General features: G+C 39.5%; 5 protein-coding genes across 6 annotated transcripts; 1 reads left to right on the plus strand and 4 right to left on the minus strand.

Moving 5' to 3' along the window:
• The first annotated feature begins 333 nt into the window (after window positions 1-333).
• ncf2 (neutrophil cytosolic factor 2) lies at window positions 334-5335 on the plus strand. The gene is made up of 15 exons (XM_085467772.1): window positions 334-522; window positions 726-808; window positions 953-1061; window positions 1201-1335; window positions 1536-1643; window positions 1813-1872; window positions 1992-2035; window positions 2758-2899; window positions 3062-3127; window positions 3282-3336; window positions 3439-3482; window positions 3572-3720; window positions 3801-3912; window positions 4080-4176; window positions 4268-5335. Exons 1-15 carry the CDS (start codon window positions 349-351, stop codon window positions 4357-4359), a joined length of 1470 nt encoding a protein of 489 aa, XP_085323898.1. The 5' UTR covers window positions 334-348; the 3' UTR covers window positions 4360-5335.
• Window positions 5336-5498: 163 nt separating this feature from the next.
• On the minus strand, window positions 5499-8564 carry dph2 (diphthamide biosynthesis 2). 2 transcript variants are annotated; one of them, XM_085467771.1, is made up of 7 exons: window positions 8450-8564; window positions 8035-8191; window positions 7730-7842; window positions 7174-7394; window positions 6346-7035; window positions 5872-6054; window positions 5499-5749 (listed from the first exon to the last, which is right to left on the minus strand). In XM_085467771.1, the coding sequence occupies exons 2-7, from the start codon at window positions 8182-8184 to the stop codon at window positions 5622-5624; spliced, it is 1485 nt and encodes a 494-aa protein (XP_085323897.1). In that variant the 5' UTR covers window positions 8185-8191; window positions 8450-8564; the 3' UTR covers window positions 5499-5621. The 2 variants fall into 2 exon arrangements, with proteins under 2 accessions (XP_085323897.1, XP_085323896.1); XM_085467770.1 differs by having other exon boundaries at window positions 8035-8564.
• Window positions 8565-8827: 263 nt separating this feature from the next.
• Window positions 8828-14739, minus strand: mcur1 (mitochondrial calcium uniporter regulator 1). Its single transcript, XM_085467773.1, has 9 exons — window positions 14344-14739; window positions 12225-12320; window positions 12018-12121; window positions 10410-10511; window positions 10167-10208; window positions 9947-10018; window positions 9663-9716; window positions 9422-9536; window positions 8828-9313 (listed from the first exon to the last, which is right to left on the minus strand). Exons 1-9 carry the CDS (start codon window positions 14594-14596, stop codon window positions 9258-9260), a joined length of 894 nt encoding a protein of 297 aa, XP_085323899.1. The 5' UTR covers window positions 14597-14739; the 3' UTR covers window positions 8828-9257.
• A 1074-nt stretch (window positions 14740-15813) lies between these two features.
• Window positions 15814-18622, minus strand: rgs9bp (regulator of G protein signaling 9 binding protein). The gene is made up of 3 exons (XM_085468873.1): window positions 18527-18622; window positions 16924-17230; window positions 15814-16187 (listed from the first exon to the last, which is right to left on the minus strand). Exons 1-3 carry the CDS (start codon window positions 18620-18622, stop codon window positions 15814-15816), a joined length of 777 nt encoding a protein of 258 aa, XP_085324999.1.
• A 1110-nt stretch (window positions 18623-19732) lies between these two features.
• On the minus strand, window positions 19733-26787 carry LOC146701360 (kinesin-like protein KIF20A). The gene is made up of 18 exons (XM_085469176.1): window positions 26686-26787; window positions 26432-26527; window positions 25740-25859; window positions 25517-25655; window positions 25255-25439; window positions 25064-25151; window positions 24825-24983; window positions 24624-24735; window positions 24487-24549; window positions 22755-22901; window positions 22378-22537; window positions 22126-22305; window positions 21734-21873; window positions 21454-21619; window positions 21111-21234; window positions 20399-20469; window positions 20203-20322; window positions 19733-20000 (listed from the first exon to the last, which is right to left on the minus strand). Exons 1-18 carry the CDS (start codon window positions 26785-26787, stop codon window positions 19785-19787), a joined length of 2388 nt encoding a protein of 795 aa, XP_085325302.1. The 3' UTR covers window positions 19733-19784.
• Window positions 26788-26807: the final 20 nt, after the last annotated feature.

The following is a 26807-nucleotide window of genomic DNA, read 5'->3' on the forward strand; positions in this document are numbered from 1 at the left end:
GACACATCATTAAGTTGTTCTTGTGCAATCACATTCCCTACACCCTGTCTGTCAACATTCCTGGTAGAGGAAATCTATGGCTAAACATCACACGTATGACATATCTGGTGATGGGAAAGTATAACAAAATCAGATTAGCTTTATTTAAACACCAAACACAAATAATGAATTGTCATGTAACATCACACTGGGAAAAAGGGGACAACCCTTTAGCTTTAAGACCTGGTGGTAATGTGTTATTTATATACACCAACAATGACTTTCATCACACTTCCTCTTCTCAATGGTACAAATCAGAGGAACTTCCTTACTGTGGTCTATAGCTCAGTATACTCCAAACCTGCCAACATGTCTTTTGTGGACACTCTGCGCCAGTGGGATGAGGCGGTAACTTGCGTCAACAGACAAGATTTCTCCAAAGCACTTGAGATTTTCTTGGGTATTCAGGAACCAAACTCCAAAATTTATTTTGACATTGGCTGTCTCCATCTTCTTGACCAAGACTTTGATGCTGCTGAAAAGGTATGTCTGATCTGCAGGCTGAAGCATAAACACACAAATATTAACAGCTGTCGTATCAGCAAATTAGTCCAAACAAGAAACTCTTTTGATAGTTGCTGAAATACAATTCTCCGATATGCTGCCTGAAAGCGCAAGTCACTGAGAAAGGAGAAGTAGACCTTACCATGTTTTCTAGAGGAAGTGACAGTTTCTTTGTTTCTCAGGCGTTTGATTGCAGCATACGCAAGGATGAACATTTGGCCATTGCCTTCTTTCAAAGAGGAATCACTTTTTACAAAAAGAAGAGGCAAGACACACCTGTCTTTTTTCTTTCTTTCTTTTTTTTTTAAAAAAAGGACCATATTTTTTTTTTATGTTTAATGTTGTGATTTAAAAATGCTTAATAGTATATCATATGCAAATGTTTTAACTTTATTGTCTCTACATAAAGGTATGAGGAGAGTTTAGCGGACTTCCAGAAAACCTTTAAAACACTCAGGGGCAACCAGCTGATAGATTACAAAGCGCTTGGTCTCAGATACATACTATATGCTTGTGATGTGAGTATTCTTGATTCTATTATTAATCCTGAACATTACACCTAAATAATTCATTTGATGTTATGAGCTGTTCATTCATAATACAACTTAGCATTCTTTTTTCCTGGCCAAGGACACAAGCTTAACAATGTCTCCACAGGTTCTCCACAATATGGCCCTGGTTGAAGCTGAGCTGGGTAACTGGGAAAAGGCCCAGGAACACCTCACGAAGGCTCTTAACTACAAGACAGAGGCCAGGTTTAATATCATCGACAAAGCTCTGCAATCAATCCTAGTGAGTTGTGATACAATCACTTTTGTCAACCCATTTAAATGTGATTATATTTATGATATCAAATGTAGTAGTTTCTTCATTCCATTAACCTATATTTGGTAAGTTGATATGGTTTATTCTAATTTTGCTTTAAATCAGGTGACAGGATAATGATATGCACATGACTTTAAGTGTCACTCACACTGAAATTTCACCAACAGAAGCAGAAACTTTTCAAACTGGTCGAGTTCCAATCAAAAGAGATGTTTAAACCAAATAAGCACTATGTTGCAGAGCTGGAGAAGAAAGACTACCTGGGCAAAGCAAAGGTGACTCATTACCCAGCCTGTTTTATCTAATCTAGTGTGATTATAAAGTTATCAAAAGTCAGCATCTCTACACACACACACACACGCATATATATATATATATAAATATATAGAGGAGAAATTATTGTTGAGTGATATCTATAAGCCACTTTCCCCCCGTTATCATCAGGTCGTTGCCTCTGTTGTTCCTCAAGATGAGTTCTCTGGATTTGCCCCATTGCAGCCTCAGGTGACACGCTGGCTTTTATTGGCTATAAAAACTTTACAGTTTGATGATAGACTGAACCTTTACATACCCCTGTGTGTTGCCATGTCTGTGATGGACTGTGTTTTTTTTTTATTTGATAGGTGCAAGATGGTCCAACTCGTCCAAAAGAGCCTGAGGTTCTGAGGTATGATAGTCACTTTGGATCCATGCCGATTTGAAACTCTTTAAACAGAAATGATTTTAGTATTTAATGATGTTGTAGGTGGCAAGTTTTTGTGATATGTGGATTCGCCACTATACATGTTTACAACGTACAAATACAAAATGTGGGAAAGCATGAGACATATCTATGAAACTGTGCTTTCCACAAAGAGAAAAATGGGACTCAGAGTGTAGGTTTAATAATTAAAACCTGAAAATAGACATGTACCGTTACACAGAATAGTGGCAACTTTAACCTTTGTGTCTTATGTCTCTTCAATTTCACTTCAATTCCATTCAGTTTTACACAACAACAGTCGCCTCAATGTGTTTTATATTGTAAGGTAGACCCTACAACAATACATACAGAGAAAAACCCACCAATCATATGACCCCCTATGAACAAGCACTCTGGCGACAGTGGGAAGGAAAAACTCCCTTTTAACTGGAAGAAACCTCCGGCAGAACCAGGCTCAGGGAGGGGCGGGGTGAGAGAAGGAAGACAGGATAAAAGACGTGCTGTGGAAGAGAGCCAGAGATTCATAACAAGTATGATTCAGTGCAGAGAGGTGCATTAACACATAGTTAGTGAGAAGAAGAAATACTCAATGCATCATGGGAATCCCCCAGCAGCCTACACCTATTGCAGCAAAACTAAGGGAGGATTCACTCTTGATGCTATGTGGACATTTCTTGTGTTTACAGGGTGTTGGAAGGAGAACCGCACACTGTGCTCTTTGAGTTTATTCCTGAGACCAGTGATGAGCTGGCTGTAGTGCCGGGCAATATTGTGTTTGTGTTGCAGAAGGGTGCTGACAACTGGGCAAATGTGGTCTTCAATGAAAGAGTAAGATCTCCACATCTGCCACTTATTGTACAAATTTTAACACCAGTACACTGTGTTGTTTTTATGCACTAAAGCCAGCATTCATATCATGTACTTTTATCACACAATTAATGCATTGCTGGTGTCTGCTGAGAGTAAACATGGCTGTGATGTCTTTCACAGAGGGGGCTTGTTCCTTACAACTATCTGGAACGTTTGGAAATCTCCTTAGCTTCTAACAAAAACAAGGTAAGCATTTATTTGTCATTATTCTCAATTGTTGGTGTCATAATCAATGACTCTGGTAATGTCAGCGCTTAAAACATTGTAGTTTCCTTTCCAAGCTTTTAAAATAACACAGTCTTTACTTTTCTTTATTTTGAATGGGAACAACTATAAACAGGGAATAACTCCGCCTCCAAGCCGACAGCCACCCACCAGACCTGAAAGGATACAAGGTTGGCTTTTCTGGTACAGGATACAAAAATTAAATGAGGATTTTCGAATGATATCTGAGCCTTATGTGAAAAATCTAATTTTCCATATTTTCTTTATGTAAGGTCTTACTCCAAGTGAAGTCACTAGTGGAAATCGTCAGCGACAGGTATGCCAACGCAAAGAAAATGAGAAGTACTGAGATGTTTAATTCTGGCTGTTATTTTAAGTTCTTTTATTTCCTCTCATCATTTCCAGGAAAAACAGTCCACAGACAATTCATGTATCGTCAAAGTGCATTTCAATTTCAACTTTGTCGTCTCAGTCCCGTGTGGGTCACCCTACACGATGCTGATTGAGAAAATCAGCAGGAAACTGAATCTTCCTTCTTCTGCAATCACCTTGAGGTAGAGTGCATAATTAAGAAAACAAGAATGTTTGGTATGCATTGTTTGTACTTACAACTGAATACCTTTACTGGGTTTAGTTTAACCTCTGAGGCAAGTGAACAAAGTGTAATCAGTGCCAACACAGAAATGAAGGAGCTGTGGAGCCGTGCCAGCGGTGGGCGTGTCACTTTGTGGTGTAACACCAAGGAGGTAAGAGAGCAACCATCTATTGCCATGTTATTGCTGTTGTTATAGTAACAACAGCAATATTCCCAGTATTAGCGATACTGACGTAGTTTTAGTATCTTTTTGTTTTTGCACTCCTGTTATAATTTCCGTCTACACTGATAACCATTGTGGATCTTTGGGGATTTCAGGAGGAGATTCACCTGGTGGCACTTCACTCCTACGAGTCATCAAATCCCGAGGATCTGAATTTTCAGCAAGGGGATAAAATCAAACTGCTCTCTAAAAGTGAAGCTTCATTCTTTTATACGTCAAACATACAGAAACTCTACAATTTGATGGAATATATGATTCTAATTCACAATTTGTTCATCTTCAGTTAACCAAGACTGGTTGGAAGGGCAGTGTAACGGGAATACTGGGATATTCCCTGCATCCTTTGTGGAAGAAGTTCCTGCGAATGGCCAGTGATTTATGGCCAGGTTTGCTAATCTGTTATAAAAGCTGAAAACACTGATTAACAACTTTTCAAAAGTTGTTTGCTTTGGTGATAAAATGTGCCACTTCTTTTGATATACCAAGTCCAAATATGATGATTACAATAGCTGATTATAAATGCTTAAAATGTTACAATTTCCACTTATGTACATTATTTAAATGACTTTTAGTCAAAAATTTTAAGTCTGTATCTTTGCATTTATGTGGCTTCATATGAATTTCACCTTTCTTAGAATAGAATAGAATAGAATTCAACTTTATTGTCATTGCACATGCACAGGTACAGGGCAACAGGCTTCATTATGTAACAATTTAAAAAGAGCACTATATAAAGACTTACTATCAAACTTTATATTAGAAAAAACATAAAAAAACAGGACTGCATTTATTTTGAGGTCATCCTGACAGGCCTGGTCCAGATATCACAGGTATGTAGGATGTTGCAGCATGGAGTCAGTTTCATTAATTCTCCAGAACATTATGTGTACAATGTTGTGCAAAAGTCTTAAGACACCCCTTATTTTTTCTATGGAGCCAGACTTTCTTGTAATTTCTTAAAGGGGTCTTAAGCAATAATTCTTCATTTTCCTAGTAAAATACAGAAATGAGGGGCAGCTCCACACTTTTGCACAACACTCTTATTTAACAATGTAAAGCAAATAAACACATGAAATGCAAAGGTTATATGCATTTTACTTATTTTGCTAAAGAAAATGAAAAATATGAACTGTGGGATATTTTAATACGTTCAGCAAATTGTTTTCTTTTCTTTGCAGTGTTACAATTTCCTTCTGCTATAAAGCTCAAACCCAGGGTCAGCGTAGAGGTCATAAGATTTGAAAAGTGCATTTTTATACTTAATACATTTCCACTTCATACAAGGCCAATTTCCTCCAAGTTGCGTGAATAATTTAAGATGAGTGGTCATCTGACACTTGGGCTATTTTTTTCTAACACTCAGAGATCAAAATACATTTCAGTCATTTCCTGGTTCAGAGTAACAACCTTTGGTCTGGTTATGATGTCATAATACTGTAATCACTGAATCACAGATTCCTATAATTTAAGTAATGCAGTATTAAAACTACCACCGCCTGGTACTGATGTTAATAAAAAAAAACATTTAATAATCACTTTCTTCTTCCAGTAAATACAGCTTATATGCTATACATTTGGTACATTGATAGGTTATTTATTAATTTACCAAAGACATTGTGGATTATTGGTAAAAATGATCACGACGATGTTCCTTCCTCCTCGTAGGCTATAGCTATGCCTCTCCTGCCCTCTACTGCTTTCACCACAGGTGTCTCTCCCAGCTTCTGCTCTAAACCGATCCAGCTTCGACCTGCAAGAAAAGATGCTGGAAAAAAATAATAATAAAATGAATAAATAAACACTTGTAGTGTAATACAAGATATTCATAAGTGTCTACTTTTGTATAGGAATTCACGCATGTTGATTAGGTGGAGCACACTGTCATACCAGCTGAGTTTGTGTTTGCTACGGTCAGCGTCTGGTTCCTCAAGACCACAGAGGACCCATAGGCCGGCTCTGTAGGCTCACTGCTCAGGAGATTGTGGCTTCGCAGAGCACCAGTGATTAATGAAACGTCACTTTCATCCTCCTCGTCCTGCTGATCAGCCAAAGGTACGTGACTCTGTCCACCTACAGCAAGTTTGGGAAGAAAAAGGTTAGACGTGGCAAAATGAAACTACATTACACTACTGATAACAGACATATAGAAACATTTCCTGAAGGGTAATGGCCGCATGTTTGATTTTGCAGATTTGCGTCTACTCTCTAGATTAAACCTGGGCTCTTTTGCTTGTTTGGAGAACACGTAAACCACTACACTACGAAGCCATATAGACAACACCATTAACATCCTTAACATTAATACAGAACTTTAAGAGAGTTCATTTAAGAAAAGCTGATGTGAAAAACTCCCAATCGCACCTGGCAGGAGATGTCGGAAGTCTGTGACATATTCCTCTGACCATTCCCTCTTCCTGTTGCAGGCCACCTCCATCTCAAACGGCGTCACTACAGGTTTTAAAAACCCCCTTGAGTCCAAAAGTGAGCTCTCTGGACATGCAATTACAACAAAGATGTCAATTTCAAGAAAGTTTGCCAGTTTGGGTACGTTCAGCTTCCCCATGGCAAACATGTAGCTCTTCTTGCCAGCTCTCTTGATGGTCTCTTTCAGCTGCTCAATGATAGAGAGGTAATCGGCAACCCCCAGAGTCCCAACCAGGATGCCGACCACATTGGCATCCTTGGCCCTTTCTATAGCATAGTATCTCTTCATCAGAGCGCGGCTGATGCTTATAGACTCGACCTGCCCCTTCGCTGTCACAGGGTCAAAAGAGCAAAACGAGCACCGATTCCAAGTCATCATGAAGTTTCGCAGGGTCGCTCCCTCCTGGCCCACATAAAACATACTGCAGTCCGTGACGCTTAAACTGCTTTTCAAGGTGAACTGACGTCCAAACTGATAGATGACCTGGCCATCGTCTTGGTCAGAGAGACGGGCGTCATCATCTTGTCTTTTAATCTGCCCATGACTGTAACACTGCTCCCCTTCAACAACAATTTCAGATGCAACAAGGTTTGGATACTCTGGTGACAGTAGAGCCAAAAGACCATCTGAGGGAGGAAAAAAAATAAAAATGTATACTGGTAAATATCTGTGGACAGATGGGACTGATCGAAACACAAAAATCTGTGTTGAGACATAGTAATTCGAAGGATCACACAAACTTTTCAAGGTGACTGCAAACTTACTAATGGCATGAGCATAGTTGACATCATAGAGGATGATTATGTGACTGTGTCTGTCAGGGTAGAGTTCTCTGAAGGAGGAGGCACACTTCTCCACATCTACTGCTCTTTGCTCAAAGATGTATAACAAGGGCAGCCTTCTGGATGGGCTAAGGCAAGCACTGCCATAGTGCACAATGCAGTCAGCGCCAACGTGTTCTGCAGCGACCTCATCCACACAGCAACTGCACATGAGAGTTCAACAAAAGTGTTAAATAAGTTAACACCCTTACTAGATGAGGAATTTCCTTGCACACTGTTTTATATAACACCGAATGCTTCTTTTATATCAAAATAAAACTCCCAGTAAATATTCTCATGTACTGAAAAACAGAGCTGAGATTTTGAATCCAAAGTCTGACAGGTCTGGAGATGTTGACAAGTTTTTGTCAAAAATATCAGTGAATGCAACCTGCCACCAATTTTAAAACCCAACTTTACTTGATGACTCAAAACCATTAAAAAAAACAGTGTTGCATGAGTGCATTAAAGCAATGATTTCTTAAATCTACTGTGTTACCTTCCATAGGATGTATCACCCAAAATGTATGACTTGGCATTAGTGTTTCTCTCGATCTCTTCTGCCACTGCAACTGAATCCACCAACAGCTCATCGGGAAACTGCAGAGCTGCCTGCACACACGGCAACCAATGTAATAATAATTAATAAATAAAGTATAAATTAGGCACTGTTTTATATTTTTAAACTGCAGTTGCTTTTAATTAAAACAAGACATATTAAGAATATTTGGCTACTAGGCCATAAATGCTTTTGTAAACAAAGGTGAGTGACATCTAAGAAAGTAAAATGTTGCTCCTCCTTACCTTTTCAAACTGATGCTCACTGATGAAGTCGCAGGTTTTTTTAATCTGATAAAACTTTTCCAGGTCATCCGCAGGTGTGCTCGTCTTCACTGCAACTCCCACCACACGCTGAATTACAGTTTCCGAGCTGCTGCTAAACGCACCAGCCATGTCTGTGCTGTGAACCCGTAGAAATGCGTGTAGAAACACAGTAAACTGGATTCAGCAACCCAGATATTTTAAATGAAAATCTGACAGACGTTAACGAAAGTCATAACACTGAAAAACAGCATAGTGCGGAAAATGTAGTTTAGCTGTCTGCTAGCTTAGCTGGAGCTAGATTCCCTATAGGTGTCCGCGGAGCCTCTAAACAAACTAAGTGCTGTTTCTAATCTGTCAGGTTGTGTATTTGTAGGGCTACACAACGTATACTCACAACTCAGAGTCATGGAGTTACTTGTGGACTTATAAATGTTCACTTTACAGCTACACACGTGTCAATATGATACTCCATCCTTTCTGCTGAGGGAATGACTTCCGGGTCAAATGTTTTTCAAAATAAACTTCGCCTGGCACGATTAAGAAAATACTTTTTGTTTCGCTCGTCCGGTATTCACAACCTCATCAAAAATCTCTCTGCTATCACTCCTACAACTCTCAATTCTAGATGACTGAGTTGCAGACATATAGGTTTCCCATTATTGTAATGCTCAAGGAGTACTGATAGATTTTGAAAATGGAAAGGAAAGCAGCTCAAGCTTCCTTCACTTCACTGCCCACCTGTACTAAAAGCACAAACCTCACAGACAACAGCTAGATCAATCTTACATTTATTGATAATACATTTTATTTAAATAACACGTAATATTTGTCCCAGAATCTTTCACATATTTCTGAAAACGACAAAAAAAAAAAAAGTACAAAAATCTTTGTGCCTCAGTATTAATATTATGTTCTCTCCAGTATTTAAAATTACTAAGTGAATTGTCAACTTGGTTCCAGAAGCCATAAAACAAGACAATAAAAATTTAATTAAAAAACTGTCTGGGTGGTGCGGTAGAAATTTTTGATGAATGAATGTATTTATCAAATAACTTCCACGAGTGATCGGTGAAGGAGCTGGTCCTTCCATAAGTTCTACTTGTAAAAAAGATCACCACTGCCCGGGAAATAACAAATCATAGCACATTCAGAGGATGCAGTAACAATTCAAGTATTATCAAAGTCAATGATCAAAGTCCTGATTACATCCAAACACGATAAAAACCCAAGACCACAGTGAGGCACGTAAACACTGAACCTGCAAGAGAAAAAAAATATCACATGCAATTATTTGTACCAGCTGTATCTGTAAGAAAATAAAAGATAGAAAGTGTAACTACAACCCATATTTAACATGCATGTGTACCTGCAAGGTATTTTATAGTATCCAGTTTATGAGACTCCAACATGGTTTTCAATCCAGCCACTTCTGTGTCTATTTTCATGTTTGTCTGAGTCAAATAGCGCTCCTGTTCTGCAGTCTGTAAAAAAGGCAAGGCGATAAAGACCCATGATAAATTAAAAGCAAGCATTAAAAACCTTTAATGGAGAATAGAAATAAATGACTGAATGCAGTGTGCTATAAACCCAAATGCATGTATACAAACCATTTCCATAATCTCAGTTCGTGTTTCTAGAAGTTTCTTCTCATGCTCTGCTCTCTGAAAATAAAATGTGATTTCATGACACCTTTTGTGATACGACATTGGTAAACGCTCCTTTGCACATGTAAAAATAAATGCAGGCAATGTTTGTGTAACTGTGACACCATGGCATAAAATGCAAACATAATTATAGGCAGAACTTCATGTGGGAACAATAAAGTCGTGTAGTTTTAAATTCAGTCATTTTTTTCCAAACAATAATTGAACTGATCTCCTCAAACACGTACCAATTCTTTCACTTGGCTTTTCTCCAAATTCATATCCAACATATTGTCTGACTGCACTTTTTTCATTTCATCCTGCAACGTTGTAAAAAAGAGACACACAAAAGAAAGTCAAAACATTTTTCTAAATGGAGATTTCAACCAAGTTAAGATAAATCAAATACGATCAAGGAATGGGAAAATGCTATTCATGAAGGTTAATACATTCACAGTAATCACTTACAGCTAGTTGGACCTTGAGCTGGAGCAACTGGACCTTGAGTTTCTGGGAGAAAGGGCAAAACACTGACACAGTCAGATTAAGTGGAAGGAAATCGTTGGCACAAACACACTGTGCAGTCATCCCTGTTTCTACTACTGACAGACGAAACGATCAAGTCAAACGTGATACACTGTCACTGCAGTAAGTGATCTTTATCGAACAAATAATTTTTCTTCTTAAAACAACTCCGAAAAAAACATTTACCTCATTTTCTGCCAGCAGAGCAGAGAACTCGCTCTTCTCAAGGATCACCATGTCCTTCTTTACAGCGGCTATTTGAGACATCACACGCTGCAACATGATCTCCTGCCAAGATCGCACAAAACGTTAGAGGGTTCACCATAAAAATAAAGTACTGTAGTGCGAGTGGAACACACTAAATTCAGAGCTTTTAGAAAAGTTATTGCCGCTGTGGCTTTGACAGGCACAGCATGTGGTGGGGATTTAATTAACACACCGATATCAAACCATAGATGGTAATGTGAAGTATATGATAGCCTTGATCTTTCACTTTATAGCCTTTACCAAGGCTCTGGGAGAGCAAAGCATTCACATACAGCAAAGAGTGGTTTAACCTATAGAAATCCTTAATTAGTGAAGATAAATGGGTGGATACCAGAAGATGTAAAATATTAAATTATAACAAGACTTAGCTCTTATTTTTGTCCTCATATGCTTTCTCTAGATCCACAAAAAAAGTGCAGCAACTCCTCCTCCTCTATACTTCTCCATCAAAACAAAGCAAACATCACACCTGTAGTGCTCTTTCTCAGCATGAAGCAGTACTGCAGTGCAAGTGGAAAACACAAACAAATTATTATTCTTCCTAACATAACTACAACAACTCGTTCCCATATCTTCATGGTATGGATCAATAACTCTATCCTTCTGTAGTTAGTAGAGCTCAACACGTGACCCTTTCATTCTCCAAAATTGTGAAACAACCTTGATATAAAGTCCACTGCCATCTTTTACTAGACATTTCCATATTTCCACAGGTTTGTCATCTGGACCTACCACTTCTCCAATCTTCATTATCTTCATAACTACACCCACCATACTAAACCTTCTCCACTTCCTGATCCATCCTCCCCTCTCTTTCATTTCCTTCTTCCATCAGCTCTCAAAGTACTCCTTCCATCTTCCATCCTGCTGCACATCCTTTCCAGCTTAACCTCCCTGCTTAGCCAAATGATACCAGTCCTTTTCTCTTACCTCAGTGTCCAGCCTCACAGTCAACTCACTCTAAGGCCTTTAGATATGAAGTCCAGGAAGAACTATTAATCATGTACAAGCGATGTCATGGTGGCTGCCACTTGGAAATCCCAGCGATATATGGATTATGGAATTTTTTTTAACATTAATACCGACTTAATAAGAAGTGGAATATTATATTATATTATAGCTAGAAAAGGGGGGTTTTGAGCAATATTTTATAATAAGATGTAAATTTTAACATTAAGAAAAAAAAAGATATTCCCATATCACTATCAGTCTTAACATTGTTAAAAGAGCCAGTAAGAGTGATCACGGAGAGCTGTATCACAGATCGGCCTTATTCTCATCAGACATTCCAGTGCCATGAATTTTCAAAAGTAACTCATCACGGACACCAACATCAAAGGTTTCTAGGAACACAAGCACTGTTTGTATTTAACTACACAGGTCAGTGTTTTCATAGTACAATGACCAACCCAGCGATCCTGGTTCACTGACCTTTACGGGACCAGAGAAAAAGGCTTGTGAGTGAACACACAGAGGAAACACAACCAACGCCTGCACACAGTGCACATTATTGTACTGCTGTCTCACCTGCTGCACTTTGGTTATCATGTCACTGTAAATGACATCCATGTTAGAGTTTGTCATCTTCACCAGTACGCTGACCATGCCTTCAGACTGAGATGTAGTGAAACCTGTTCATAAGAGAAAAAAAATATGTTCTTATAAATGAAATCAATGCAACCTACTATTTTAAAAGAAATATAATGCTGTAGCTTTTTTAATCGAACAACTAACCATTTTCCTCAAGGAGTCGCACCACTGCATGCGTATCAAAGAACAGCTTCTGGCCTTCAGCCTTTGGTACGTCTGGTTTTAGATCATACTGGAAAGCTTTGACAGAGGTTTTAAGAAACACAGCATTTTAGAATGACCTCAACACTGGAATACACATAAATATTAACATCTTGTTTAGGTTGCTGTATGTAGCTTTTGATTTTTTCAGTCTATTTATTATCTGAAATGAACCGTTCCATTTGGAATCACACACACACACACACACACACACACACACACACACACACACACACACACACACACACACACACACACACACACACAAAACCAATTTCCAAAAAATTTAGGATGCTGTGTAAAATGTAAATAAAAACAGAATGCAAGTGATTATATGTGTCTTATCAATGTACTTGATAATGATGGTGCCCAAGAACCGCCCAGCACCTGGCAGAGCCCCAGATGCAGAAGATGTCCAAGCCACCCTTGTCTACCACCCCCAAGGCAGCAGGTCAGTGACCACAGTGGCCACATGGAGCAAAATCATCAAGCACCCACATCCAAGGGACAGACAGCAGCGTCCAGAAAGGAGTGACAGGGAGGGGGGATTACTCACCCTCCATCATCAAGTCCCACAGGGAACAGGGAACTATCCCATGTTTTTTTTAGATGTGTTGCTGCCATAAAATGAGCTAATATTTTCCATTAAATATTGAAACATCTCGGTTTAAACATCTGATATGTTTTCAGTGTTTTCTGTGAATAAAATATAGATGTATGCGATTTGCAGACACCTGCGAACTAATTAATTATTATGGAGGTAGCCAAAGTTTAGCACCATCACAGTCCACAAGTTGACTTTTATTTTGACATGCACATGGGCTACAGTAACTCAGTTACCATGACAAAATCACAGTACCTGTAGTCATTTAAAGTCTCGCGTGAGAGGGTTTTGAATAGTGATGGTAAATTCGATTCTTTTTACTGAATCAAGTTTTAATGAGTCACTCACCAAAGTGAATCGGTTTTGAGTCATTTGATTCACTGTCAGTTGACCAGAGTGCAAAAAATGTACATTTTCACTCAAACTTAATTTGTTTCTCTTTTCATGTAAATCCTACTGCTAAGATGAATGATTCTAAAAGAAAACAACTATTTTATAGAGCAAAAAAGAGCAAAAACATTTCTAAAATTAAGCAATTTCCTATCAAAATTGCTTAATAAACATTTATTTTATTAGTATTTTCCTTAAATGTGTTAAATATATATTTTCTCATCTAAATGTCAACTGAGCTGTGAGCCAGGGGGCGGTAATGCGCCTTAACATTGGTTGCCAACCAAGAAGAAGAAGCTGTGAGCCAGGAGGGAGGGGGTGAGCGAGTCCTGAGTGATTCGCTTACGCTTACGATTCAGCACAGGAGGGAGGGGGTTAGTGAGTGATTCGTTCGCTCTATGATTCAGCACAGGGGGGAGGGGGTGAGCGAGTCCTGAGTGATTCGCTTACGCTTACGATTCAGCACAGGAGGGAGGGGGTGAGCGAGTCCTGAGTGATTCGCTTACGATTCAGCACAGGAGGGAGGGAGGGAGCGAGTCCTGAGTGATTCGTTTGCTCTATGATTCAGCACAGGAGGGAGGGGGTGAGTAGCTCAAATGTGCTGTTAGCATGTTAGCAGAGCGATGCTACTGTGAACCGAGGAGCTATTTTCTTGATGTGAGCTTCTACTCAGGGTTTTTTCTTCCAGTTCAGAGCAGAAATTTTTTTGTTACGATACTGGATGTTGTGTTTTTCTCCACAATTTTAATTATGAGCTAGATACATTGCTGCTAACAGCAACAGGGATGAGTCAGTGAGTCAGTTGGGCTTGTGAATCATGATTCATGAGTCAGTAAAGTGATTCTGGAGTATTGAACGATTCGTTCATGATTCGCGCATCACTAGTTTTGAAGGACGTATGATTGCGGTCTTTGGAAGAAACGAAGCTCCAGTTCACTTGTGCACTTTATGTAAACTAGGTCATCACAGCTAAAAAACTGCCATTTTTATGGGTCGTGGCGACGTTTGAAGTGGCAGACATGCAGTTAAAGACTGTTTGATACTGTAAGCGTAAGCGCTGTTTGTTACCTCTCACGGACATCCATGTCGCAGCAGACAAATGCGTAATGTTCACTCCAGGAGCTCGTCTCCATCTCAGCGGTGTCTTCTCAAACTTGCTAAATGACGGAGTGAGGTTACACTGAGAACACGCTGAGGCTCTGACGAAAATCGATGTCGCTGCAGGCACAAAAATGCTAGCTCTGTCTTGAGGATCATACCACTTTTCTGGGTGGTTAAAGTTAAAAAGTTTAAGTCGAGACTGGCACTGTTTAAGCACCATCGTCAAGGAGAGTGTGTCCCACTAACAGCGAGTTTTGTTTTTTCTTTACCAAGGCTGTACTTCCGTCTGAAGCGCCTCAGATGATAAATTTTCACAGTCACGCCTGCATCGACCCTTTCACCTACTGTTCTCCGGACTACAATTGAAACTGACAAAGAATCGTCAAACTACCGGTCACGCCTTTCAAAATAAAACACCTCTTTTGTCATAATTGATTAGGTGCTAAGTCATAATGGGTATTTTATGTACAATTAGTACCAGTATAGTACCCGAAAAATATAAATTAATAAGTACTAATACATCAGAATGAATATAAAGCTCCTATTGTACTATTTTTTGTTTGTATATTTGATGATTCATATTTCAACCTTTCAGATTTGATTTACTGGACTGAGAATCTGCTGCTATCTATACTGTAGTCTATACACTTTTCTTTCATGAATATGAAAATAATTTCCAGTGGCTGAGCGGTTTTGTCATAGCTTTGAACCAACCTAAGAGGAGTGAGATGGTATTGCAGCCATCTTTTAGGGACTTGTCAGCCTGCAGTAACTTATGCAAGACTTGAGAGGATTTTGGATCCAAAGTTGTGCTTTGAGGTAATAATTTACAGAACAAAAACACAACAAAACCCCAAGAAGACAGTTTCATATCAAAGTTGATACTTTTATATTGTGCAACTGTGCTAAACATCATCAGTTCTCTACAGCACTTTATATAGAAAATACATGATCACCTATATTAAGAAGCATTTGCACCTATGTCTTCTCAGTTGCAATAAGGAATAGGAAGTGCCTTTCTGGCTGCTTAGAAAAAAAGAAAAAGAAAAAAAAAAAAAAAGTAGAATTGCTCCTTTTGTGCATCAAAAGCTAGTCAGGAAAAAAAAAATACAATGTTGGCTCCATTTTCTTTTCAAACCGTTGTTAGTGAAATAAAACATAATTTTATTGTATAACAGGCAGTCATGTACTTTGTTTAATGCATATGGCAGCCTTGGATTCACTGCAAGACATGGCAAACAAGTTCGCATCCAGATTAATTTCAGTATTTGTAGAACGCACTAATAAAGGTTTACAATAAAAGTCACCTTTTCATCATTGCAAAGAATATAGTTAAAAGAACACTACTGTACCTGCAAAGCTTGCCAGTGTTACAGTATTAGAGAGCATTTCTGAGGTTGCACCAAAAAAAATAAAAAATAAAAATTAAGGTTTTGTTCATGAGAAAAGGACAAGACAGACAGATAACGTGGCTGCCACCAAAACAACTGCAAACAGCAATAAGAGCACAAAGATCAAACTGCGCTGGCATAGAGGCTTGTGTCCAGGCTGCTCCTCGTCAATGCTGAGCAGAGCCAGGGAGGCGCTCTCGGTGCTGCTGAGCGGGTCTGCGTATTGTGGCCCCCGGGGCTCCACCATCCAGCGCAACACATTTACTTTTTTCTCCATGTCATCAATCATGTGGTCGATTTGGCTGATTTCCTGCTCCATGGTGCTCCGTTCCTGGCTCTCAAGACCAGCAGGAAGGGTTGGAGGCTCCTGGTTCAAGTCTGCCAAACTGAGTGCTCGAGCTGCTACCTCACTGCCTCCTCCTGCATTACCAGAAACAAATTTTAGCTTTCCATTTTCTTTTGGCTTTTACAACTCAATAGTGGATTTGTAAAATGTGGCAGAAGCTTTCCACTTCATCATGTGGGGAAACGAAATGTGAATATTTGAACAAAATCTCATGGCAATCCTCATTGCTTAAAAATTCTAATGTAATATTGTCACAGTGGCACTACAGAGGAATAAATAAATCAGCAGCATCCAACATCTGGGGGCCATTAAAACCTGAACCAGTCCATTTAAAAGTTGGGAAAACATTGTGTATCAGTGTGATGGACCAACTCAAGCACAGCTCCACACACTTTACTTCTATCCATCAATGATAACAGAAAAAAAATAATAGTAAACTGAATAAATGCAGGGCTAGAGTCCAAATATTTCACCTTTACTGATGCCACAGGACATTCACACGAGATACTCTAAAATGTTAGCACACTGGCAGATTTGAGCATATTAATTCTGATAAAATATTATCTGCAGAGTATGAAAAACAGCTAAATACTTTACATAACAATCCAAAAAGCTTTCCCCTCCATGTGTAGTCATTGAGTCTTACAAGATACAATAATAGAGTTTCCTCTGCATTCACTCTAAAACAACCTCTGAAGACTAAAGTAGTGCAGTTATTTTGCGGTTTTCTTAGTTTTGCTTAAAGTTCGATTTCAGTTGACAACACTGCTTGCATCTAGTAGCAGCAGTATGTGAAAGGCTTGCATTTACCTTGTAGGCCAGTCTGCACCAAGGAAGCAGTGTTGGCTAGGGAGAAGTTGTCACCCATGCTGAAAACCTTGCACATGTCAACATGGAGCAGTTCTAGACTGGAGGAGAAGGCCACCCAGAGGAGCTCCATCTCCTTGCGCTGGTCCTCGGGCAGGCTCTTGTCCCGCAGATGTGAGGTCAGATGCAGACGGATGGCCTCGGCCAAATTCAGGGCCTTTTCTCGCATTTGTCTTAGCTCATCCCGCAGCTGCAAACTGTCTGTGCAGCCACCAACACATGCAGCCAAATGCCGGTAACATGCTACCACCTGTAACAAAGATTTGACAGTGCTCGGTAATATGCAGAGCTCAGGAACTCCTAGTTAAACAAAAGTATTCCAGATAATTCCCTTCCAAGGTGGCTAAACTCCAAGTTTGCAAGAGGAATGGGCTTTTTGTTTTTCATAGTAGGGACATGCCCTTGCTGTCCATATCACCTGCTGTATTTAGACCACTAATCTTAATTAGGTATTGCACATCATTAACCTTCTGAGCAGCTATTCTCTGCTAAACACTTCACCAACCCACACACACACAAAAATCAGAGTACCGAAACTGAAAGAAAACTGTTTGGGGAAAAAAAAGCTGATCGAGCTGAACATTAGTCATCTTAACCTGCTTGAAACAGCAACTGAAGTGCAGAAAAACGTACACATTTTGTTTTCTGATCTAAATCATACTGCAAGAATTATTTACTTTCAGCCGATACATTTAACCTTGGGGGGAGAGAGAGATTAGCAGGTGGTTTCATTCATTAAAAATATTAGAAATAATCTCATTAACATTGATCTATTTCTAGATAAGCCAAAGCAACCTCGTGTACTCTGAGTGGCCCATTTTCCTAGCATGCACTGGTGACGGTAAAACCACAGATGCGCTATACCATTCTTAAATTGTAACGTTTACTTTGAAAATCGGTTATATTAAATATTAACACCATCTTGTCATTTTCTGCGCTTCATTTGTGGCTGCTTACACCAATTAATGAGTAGAAATACTACCATCGACCTCTAGGTACAAGGAAAATAAGATGCAAACTGCCATTGTGCAAACATCCTTTATCATACTGACAAAAATAACTTTAAAATTAAACAGTTGATTTTAATGGGGAGAAAATGTCGAACATGTCCACGGCATTATCTAACGCAGGAGAGTCGCACAGACTCAGTGGACCAAGAAATTCTTTTCAGTGAGAGTGCACTTTTAGCCACAGGGGTCGGGAATAAAGGATGTTACTTTCCCCCCTTTGTGCATGCTCTGCGTGTAAAATGTTTACGTGGCGACGGCTATAGAACTGAAACCAAATGGAGTTCATTTTTTTTCCCCATACGTTTTATATTCTCATGCAATACTGAACTCTTTACATACCAAGTATTCACATGAAATTCTGGAAATTACTGCCGTGTACAAATCAACTTCCCAGCCATTTTTTCATATTCATGTCCACAAATCTATTAGACTGGTACATAAACATGCAAATACAACGTAGTAGACAAATGTAAAGGAGACTAGAGTGAGGTCAGAGCTTTCTTTATGACCAGAGGAGAAGACTTGGAGCAACTTACCTTTATCACAGATTCCACCAGATCCTTCCCATCAGCCAAAGTCTTGTCTGTGCCAACTGTGCAGTCATTGCCCACTTTGTTATTTACAAGTGGCATGAGGGATGACTTGTCCAGAGTCTAGGACTCTGCCACAGCAGACAAGAGTTTGGCCCGGCTACCTTTTACTTCCCTGGCTGCCACTGCTCCTCTTCTTCCCCTGGAAGATTCTTCATTCAGTGGCTGAGGGTCGAGACAAACTCAGTCCCAAGGCAGCATGATGCACAACAATATCCCCCTGCAGCAACTATATTGCAATTACAGGTCCTAAACATGCTATGGATGCTGGAGTGGGGAAAAGTCAAAGTAATGAAGAAAAATGAAAAAAATGATAATAAAATGATGTAACTGTTAAGCAAGGTGCTAATCCTGTGATTGACCCCTTTGCACTGACGCAGGCTAAGACAGGCAGCTAATCTTATTAACCATCAACGATACCAGAGAGGAGAGCAGCTGGCTGCCTACCACAATGGCCCCTTCACTAACTGAGGACGCTGTGCTCTGTTACTTCAAGCACACCACAGTGGCTACACCTCCTTCACTCAGCTGTAAAGGTCAATATACTCCATAAATATTTTATTAGCATGTTGGAAATTTGTTGTACATTGCACTAGGTGAGAATTAAAGATTTGAATTGACTGTGTGTAAAGATAAACTAATAAGCAGATTAGAAAGCACACTGATGCACTTAAGAGTATTGAAAGTTGTAGATTGCTTTGTCCTATCAAGGTTCTTTGTGGTTTACTTTCCCCTGAAGGCTCTGGAAAATGGATGGCCTTATTTTGAACAGCTCCATGTACTGAATGCATGCTTAGAAGAAGCAGGTTATATTTCTATAGCAGTGGATGCAGAAGGAGCTTTTTCATGTGGAAAAAGTCTATAGACCAAATAAAAAGACAGCACATATACGGTGAGCATGAACTCACATTACACCAATGGAGCTTTGAAATGAAGCCTTCTAAAAACAGGAGATTGCTTAGATTTTCTGTGCATCTTCATATGTAAAGCATTAAGTGTACAATTTTATTTTATTTAAAAAAAAACCCAAAAACTATAGCACAAGACACGCACACAAAAATACACATTTCATTCTCAGTTAAAGGGGATTTTCTTCAAATCCGAAGGAAGTTCTTAAAAACAAAATGCAATTTTCCTCAGTTGAAAGGAGGACATTTTCATGCACTAACCGGGTGAGTGCAGTTGTTGTACAACAACTGGGCTTTCAATGGTGTACAGTCTTGCCCGTTTTCCTCAGTGTTCGGGCAGACGTTCCCTTCCGTGGTGATGTGACAGCCTCCCTGATGTTGGCGAGAAGGCCTCGCTTAGTCTTTGCTTGCACAGGGGACTTCTGGGAGAGCTTGGCAACTTCTGCCTTCAGCGAGACAATCTCCTTGTCTTTTTCCACATTTTGCTGTAGGATCTCTTCCATGGATTTTTTCTTTAAAAATAAATAATAATTTCATATGATATAGACAGGCATTATTTGTGCTGTGAGAAAAGTATTTGCTGCTTCTTGATTTCTCCTTTTTTAATTTTTCTGGTCATGTGTAAGAAAGTAATTGCTCCATCAATCTAATATCTGGTTGTGCCACCCTTGGTAGCAAGAACATGTTGTGTACTCCTGCTGTGCATCATCTCACCTGATCATCAGCAGTCCTCTGCAGAGCCTCAAGATCAGCTGATTTCTCCATAAAACCATCTCTGACCTTCTGTAGCGTTTCATTAAGCTCCATCAGCCTTTTCTCCAGCGACAAAATTAGCTGACGAGCAAACATCACACATAATTACATAGCCAATCAGAGCCAGTGTTTAACTGGAAAGTTGTGTCCTTGTTACCTGTTGTTTATCCTCACACATCCGCTCTATGGCACATTTCTCTCTGTGTAGGCACCTGTATCGATCATCTCCTGTGTAGGGTTGAATTTGCTGCTGTTTTAATAAATGCTGGCCTCGTGATAAAAAAGCTAAAACTTAATTGCAAATGAAAATTACAACAAATGAAGAGCAGGAAACTTAAAATTTAAAATCAAGGAAACCACTTTCCCATTAAACGGAAGTTTTTCTTCCCACTGTTCCCAAGTGCTTGCTCAGAGGGTCATCTAAGTTTTCTCTGCATTCTTGTGGGGTCTCAACCTTTCAATATAAACCGCAACTGTTGAGATTTTGCGCTATAAAAAGAAAACTGAACGGATTCAAGTTTTGTATTTTGGAAGGGGTTCTTTTTTTAATCCTTTCGAAAATTTAAAAATAGTCCTTATTCATAAATATACTTAAAACTACTAAATAATTTCATCAGTCTCTAAAACCTTGAGGCACTACATTTCTCAAAAATCATTGCATTTGTCAACTTTCTAAGTTCCTATTGTTATTTCAAGGAAGTTTAAAAAAAAAGTAAAAAGTCTAAAAGTAAAACTCTACTCAAGTCTTGATTGTTTTACATGTCCTGTGATGGTGTACAAAGTAGAGCAACGCTGAGAAATGTGTGCCACCATCCAAAGGAAAATTCACATCTATGAAACAAGACAAAAAACCCATTAACTGGACCAACCTGCTTCTCCTGCCCATATACTCAGTGGTTCAGTCTGGCTCGATTGATCCACGGTTGGAGCAGCAGGAACTACACCGGTCCTCGAAGTCAAGGCCTCCAACTCTGACACTTTACGCCTGAGGGCCTACACAGTCAAGAAGAGTCAAAGCTGTTGTGTTCATCATCAGTATCTCAGGGTGTTGGCTACTTAAATTGTCAGCATAGCTAATGTGCAGTTTACCGATTGATCCATTGTTTGACAAATCTTTTATTCAAGATTCCCTTACATCAGTACACAAGTGAATTTAGCAAGACCCTGGGAAAAAGTTTAGACGGGATATTTCAACAGCCAACTGAAACATACCTCCACTTTCTCCTGTTCTGCAGTGAACTCATCGAGCGGTACATAGTTATCCTCCAGATTGGTCATAGCGCTGTGATAAGCATGTTCTTTAATAGCATCCTTGTACATCTCAAATGTGTTTTCCAGTTTATCCCGGTAGCTCTCCTTCAGCTCTTCGATCTGACGACTTCACAGTTGCAGAAGATAATATTGGAAAATAATCAACTTCACCTGAAATCACTACCAACAGCATACACATTTATGGAAGATCGCTGGCCCGCTTTTGCAAAACTGCACATACTTGCGGAGTTCTTCACTTTCCATCAGCTGCTGCAACATGGCGTCTCCCATTTCTTTGCGAATTTCGATTTCTTGCAGCAGGTTTTTTCTTCGCTCAGCCAGTAGCTTTGTTCTTAAGTTCTCAACCACATTCAAAAGTTCCTATAAAAAATATATATATATATATATATATATATATATATATAATAATAATAAGTTGAAACAAATGAACGTTAATATTAGAAATGAGACAAAAAAAACAAAACCCCAAAACAATTTCTATTATCTTAGCCATTATCTTTCAAGAACGTGAGTACAGGCATGCTGCTGCTACTTTCAAGCTACAGTTGGGCATAGGGCATGCTTTCAGCTAAATCAGTGTTTAATGGAAGACTTTTTTTTTTTTTTTTTTACACTCTGTGGCAACAAAGACATGTCAGCCTCCTCTTCTTCATCAAGCAGCTCATCTTCAGACAGGTAACTCTCCAGGACGTTGCTGTCAAACACCCCGTTGCTCAGCAGGGGCTTGCCATCATGACCTACGAGACGAGGAGCCAGAGATTCTAGAGCCTTATCTGGGATCACCTGCACCACCTACACAAATCAGAGCTGAGATCAGTGCTTCACGTCACCAAGGCCTTTTCTGCATTTTGAACTCGGGCTAACCTGTTTGGCAACAGCTGAGAACTTCATGACATGGAGAGTCTCGTCATAGGTGGAAGCACACTGGTTAATGTTGACAATCATGGAGGGTCTTCCCTTCCCGCAGAAGAAAGCCTGGAACAGCTTGGTGAGCTTGCTTTCTCGGAAGGGGATGCTCCTCGTTCTGATGGATGACAACATAAAAGCATGCAAAAGGTTTAAAAACACATAACCATCCGACATGAAGGTTCATTTATTCCTTCGCCAACACCATAACCAACATACAATAACGCTAACGAGGACAAGATGTGACAAAAGTTACATTACTTAAAAACAAACAAAAGCTTTAGCATTTTGTGTCAACACTCATGTTTGCTCTGGTGGTGATAGTCTCACTGTACCTGTCAGGCCCACTGTTGCGGAGCGCAGTGATACACTTCCCCAAAATAAGCAGGGAATTATTAATGTTACCCGCCTCCTTAAGCCTCTCTCCAAAAGTCTTTGTTTTGTTGCATCTTTCTGAGCCGGCCAGATCACAGAGAGAGAACCTGCGAGAGAAAAAACACAAACAGAAGAATCATAGTTTCACAATTTATGTTTACAAAAAAAGGTGGACATGTTAGTGCCTCAGTCCCAGCAATGAATCAGAGTTCTCACCTAATAACTCCCGCTGAAGGCCCCAAAACATTCCCTTAGGGAAACTCATTTCATGTGATCCATTTTATTTTCCTGTACTTGAAGAACCATTTTAGTTTATTTTAACATTTAAAACATGATCCCAAAAACCACTATGAGAAGCACTTCTATAGCAAAGATGCAAGATAAATATCACGTTGACACAATATTCCATTTTTTACTGCACTATTATTTTCGATACTATAAGTATTGGATACCATTCCCAAAGAGTTCATTCTGTTCATCTGGACGTAGCGTTTTCAGTGGGAGTCACTGATCCAAGTGACTTCTTCAGTCTCAGCTGACTGCAATCTTATAAACAATACATTTGCACAATAGCTGAAGCGGCCTAGCCCACTAATTTGGCTAGGTTCAGTTATTGTTTAAAGTCAACTCTTTGGGATTTACTTACCTGGATGATTGAGCATGTATCAAGATATCAGACACTCTGTCCAAGTGCAAAACTTTTGTTTTTCACTGTACTAGATTACATTTTTGATTTAAATATGATCTTCATTAGCTTTACTGCAGCAATAATGCATTTTAGTACTTTTAGGAGGACAACCACCGTTTTAAATATTGATGAACTGAGATGGAACCATGATTGTTAGTAGGGATTTTTAGCATGATTTTCAACTTGAGAAATTAGTTGCAAAAAATATTATTAAGTACATTTTAGATTGTTAGCATGCTTTATTTGCAAAAAATCATTCTTATTTAGCATTACACATTTGTTTAATTTTGAGTCAATTATTTTTCATCTTTATCAGAATACTTTATTGATCCCTGGGGGAAATTATTTTTTGTTACAGTGCTCCATTTTAAACCAACATTAAGACAAGACAGACAATACGCTAACTAAGAATAGTGTGTGTATATATATATATATATATATATATATATATATATATATATATATATATATATATATATATATATATATATATATATACACACACACATACATAAGTCACTTATAAATAAATATTTGGAAAAGAAACATGTGTAGTTGTAGCAGCAAACAGTGTGTTAAGTGGATGCGTTGTACAGGGAGATGGCCACAGGCAGGAATGATTTCCTGTGTCGTTCAGTGGTGCTTTTCGGTAATCTCAGTCTCTCACTGAACGAGCTCCTGTGACTGACCAACATGTCATGGAGTGGGTGGGAGGTGTTATCCAACATTGTCTTTATCTTGGACAGCATCCGCCTCTCCGACACCACCTTGAGGGAGTCCAGCTCCATCCCCACAACATTACTGGCCTCACGGATCAGTTTATTAAGTCTGTTGGCATCTGCGACCCTCAGCCTGTATATTAAATTGCTTATTGTCTTTTTAATCCCCCCCCCATCTTTTATCTCAGTCACGGACGGACGGACTTTTGCAATGTTACAAAATCCTTTTACAATACACAAGTTTTCTGAGCAGGTTAAAGTTAACTTCTACTTTCATATACTTACTCAGAGACCCTTTCAGCTGTCCCTCCATTGATCCTCAGTAACTTCATTGTAAATATGCTGTGGCTGTAAGGAAAGCCTGTGTGAGTTTTGAACAGGTTGTTTAACACCACATCCATGATAAACTTAACTGGTTTTACCTTCGGCTAGATGAGTGGTTCATCTTTGTGGCTGCAGCACTTCTGTTTTTATTCCCAAAGTGTAGCAGCTTGGAGGCTTCACCCAGGTTATGAATGTTGATCCAAATGAGGTCTGAAATCAAAACAAATGTTTTTCCTTTAATCATTAATGCTAACATTCACCTGATAATTTAAGAACATAAGCCAAGGTCATTTCCACACCTTTAACATAAGCATTTCCAGCACCATCATCGCATACACGGAGACAGGCACGTTTCTTGGATTTGGAGCACAAAGATGGCTGGAGAAGATCGTACACATACTCATTGTAGATTTCAAAGAAAGCCACCCATAAGGCAAACTGGCTGTTGCTGGTCAGCACTAAAGTAGGAGCACAGAAGACCGTAAATATAGAAATAATAAGAATCCACAACAATAATCACTATTCTAATGAGTAGTACCCGTTTGAGTTGAAAATGCAGAAGAGGATGAAAGACGGCTGGGCGAACAAGACTGTAGACAACCACTGCCTCTGAGAGAATCACACTCCTAGACCAGAGGAGAGACGTACGAATGTAAACAGCACTACACTCAAGTGCTTTATTACCATCTTCTCTTTTCTGGAATACATTTGACAGAACTGAGTCCTTACTTCTTTAAATGAAGCAAAAATGGCAGCTTTAGTGATTCTTTCCTGCTTTACTTGGTGAAAATCCAGAGACTGCACACCATTCCTGAGGTAGGGCTTCAGGTCCATTCCCGGATACTGATGTTCTCCAATGTACTGAAAAGTGCTTTCCAGCACTCGAGGCAGTATCCCTGGCTCTTTTGGAGATCCTGTAGGACTTCAAAACATTACCAGAAGAACTTTGCACGACTTGAACTTCACAAGGATATTGTGCTTCTGTCCGTACCTTGGATTGTGAAGGTTTTCCCAGCATTGGTTACACCATAGCTGAATATCAGTGCGTTCTTCCCATCCAAGAAATCACTCATTTGGCTTTTGACTGTGTTCTCAAACAGCTCAGCCTGTGTTGTGTCAGGCCCAAAAATCTAAAAGGCAACAGAAGATAAAAAGTTGACAATTACTGACATAGAAAGGGGGGGAGAAAATGGGTCATTTCAAATGTTACTGACCTGTGAAAAATAAAATTTGTGGAGTGACATGCCAATTCCTTTCTCACGGCTCTTGATGGTGGCAGAACCTTTTGGTGCATTCAGTGTCACCGTCTGGCTGCTTTCAATCACAACACAAGCCTGAGAGATGGGAAAACAAAGTGTTTAACAGTCTTTGTAAATCCAACTATCTCAGAGTCAGAACTGGCATGGGCACTATGTTGGCGCAAAAGTGGCAACTGTGTCTTAAATCAGGTGCTCTTTCCATTAGTTTTATTTTGAATGCAAGACAACTGCTCTTAAATAGTATTAGGCTACAAGATCATCTAATCCAAGGGGAGTGGTGGTGGTCAGAGGGCCCGGTGGCGCCAGTGTCCGGCAGCCTCGCCTCTGTCAGTGCGCCCCAGGGTGGCTGTGGCTACAATGTAGCTTGCCATCACCAGTGTGTGAATGTGTGTGTGAATGGGTGGATGACTGGATATGTAAAGCGCTTTGGGGTCCTTAGGGACTAGTAAAGCGCTATATAAATACAGGCCATTTACATTTACATTTAAGGGGAGGGGGGGGGGGGGACCTCTTGTGTTTTAATACAAAATGTTCCAGTCCCTTATATTCATGGAAATGTGCAGATGAGCTACAACACTTGCAGAAGAAAGCAGAGACGATACACACTGTTTTTTCCTTATTGGTCATCCCAGTATGTTCGAGTGTACCTGATCCTCATTGTTAGAGAGCTCCTCTTTAGAGAAAGGCCTCACTCTGAGATAAACGCTCATTGTCTGCTGTTCAGCTGCACTGGGTGCATCAGTCTAACAACAGAAAAAGACAAATCAAAGCAGAGGAGCCGAGTTTAAACCGTTTCTTCCAGTCCCTCCATTCAGTTACTGGGACAGACACCCCAAATAAGCGAAGAATTGGCAGTAATGGTTATGCATTAAAAACACAAACAAACACAAATAAACATTACCTGTTGCAGGGACGTGTTGCCGGGAGGAAGACAAGTCAAGTCCATGTCAACAGACTGCATACAAACACTGTTTTCCTGAATCATTTCACTAACTTTACTCATCTTCAAGTAAATTAGCTCAA

Source organism: Copadichromis virginalis, linkage group LG9 (genome assembly GCF_057382275.1).
Source record: "Copadichromis virginalis isolate Kocher_CV1m ecotype Utaka linkage group LG9, C_Virginalis_male_GT1.1, whole genome shotgun sequence".
NCBI lineage: Eukaryota > Metazoa > Chordata > Actinopteri > Cichliformes > Cichlidae > Copadichromis > Copadichromis virginalis.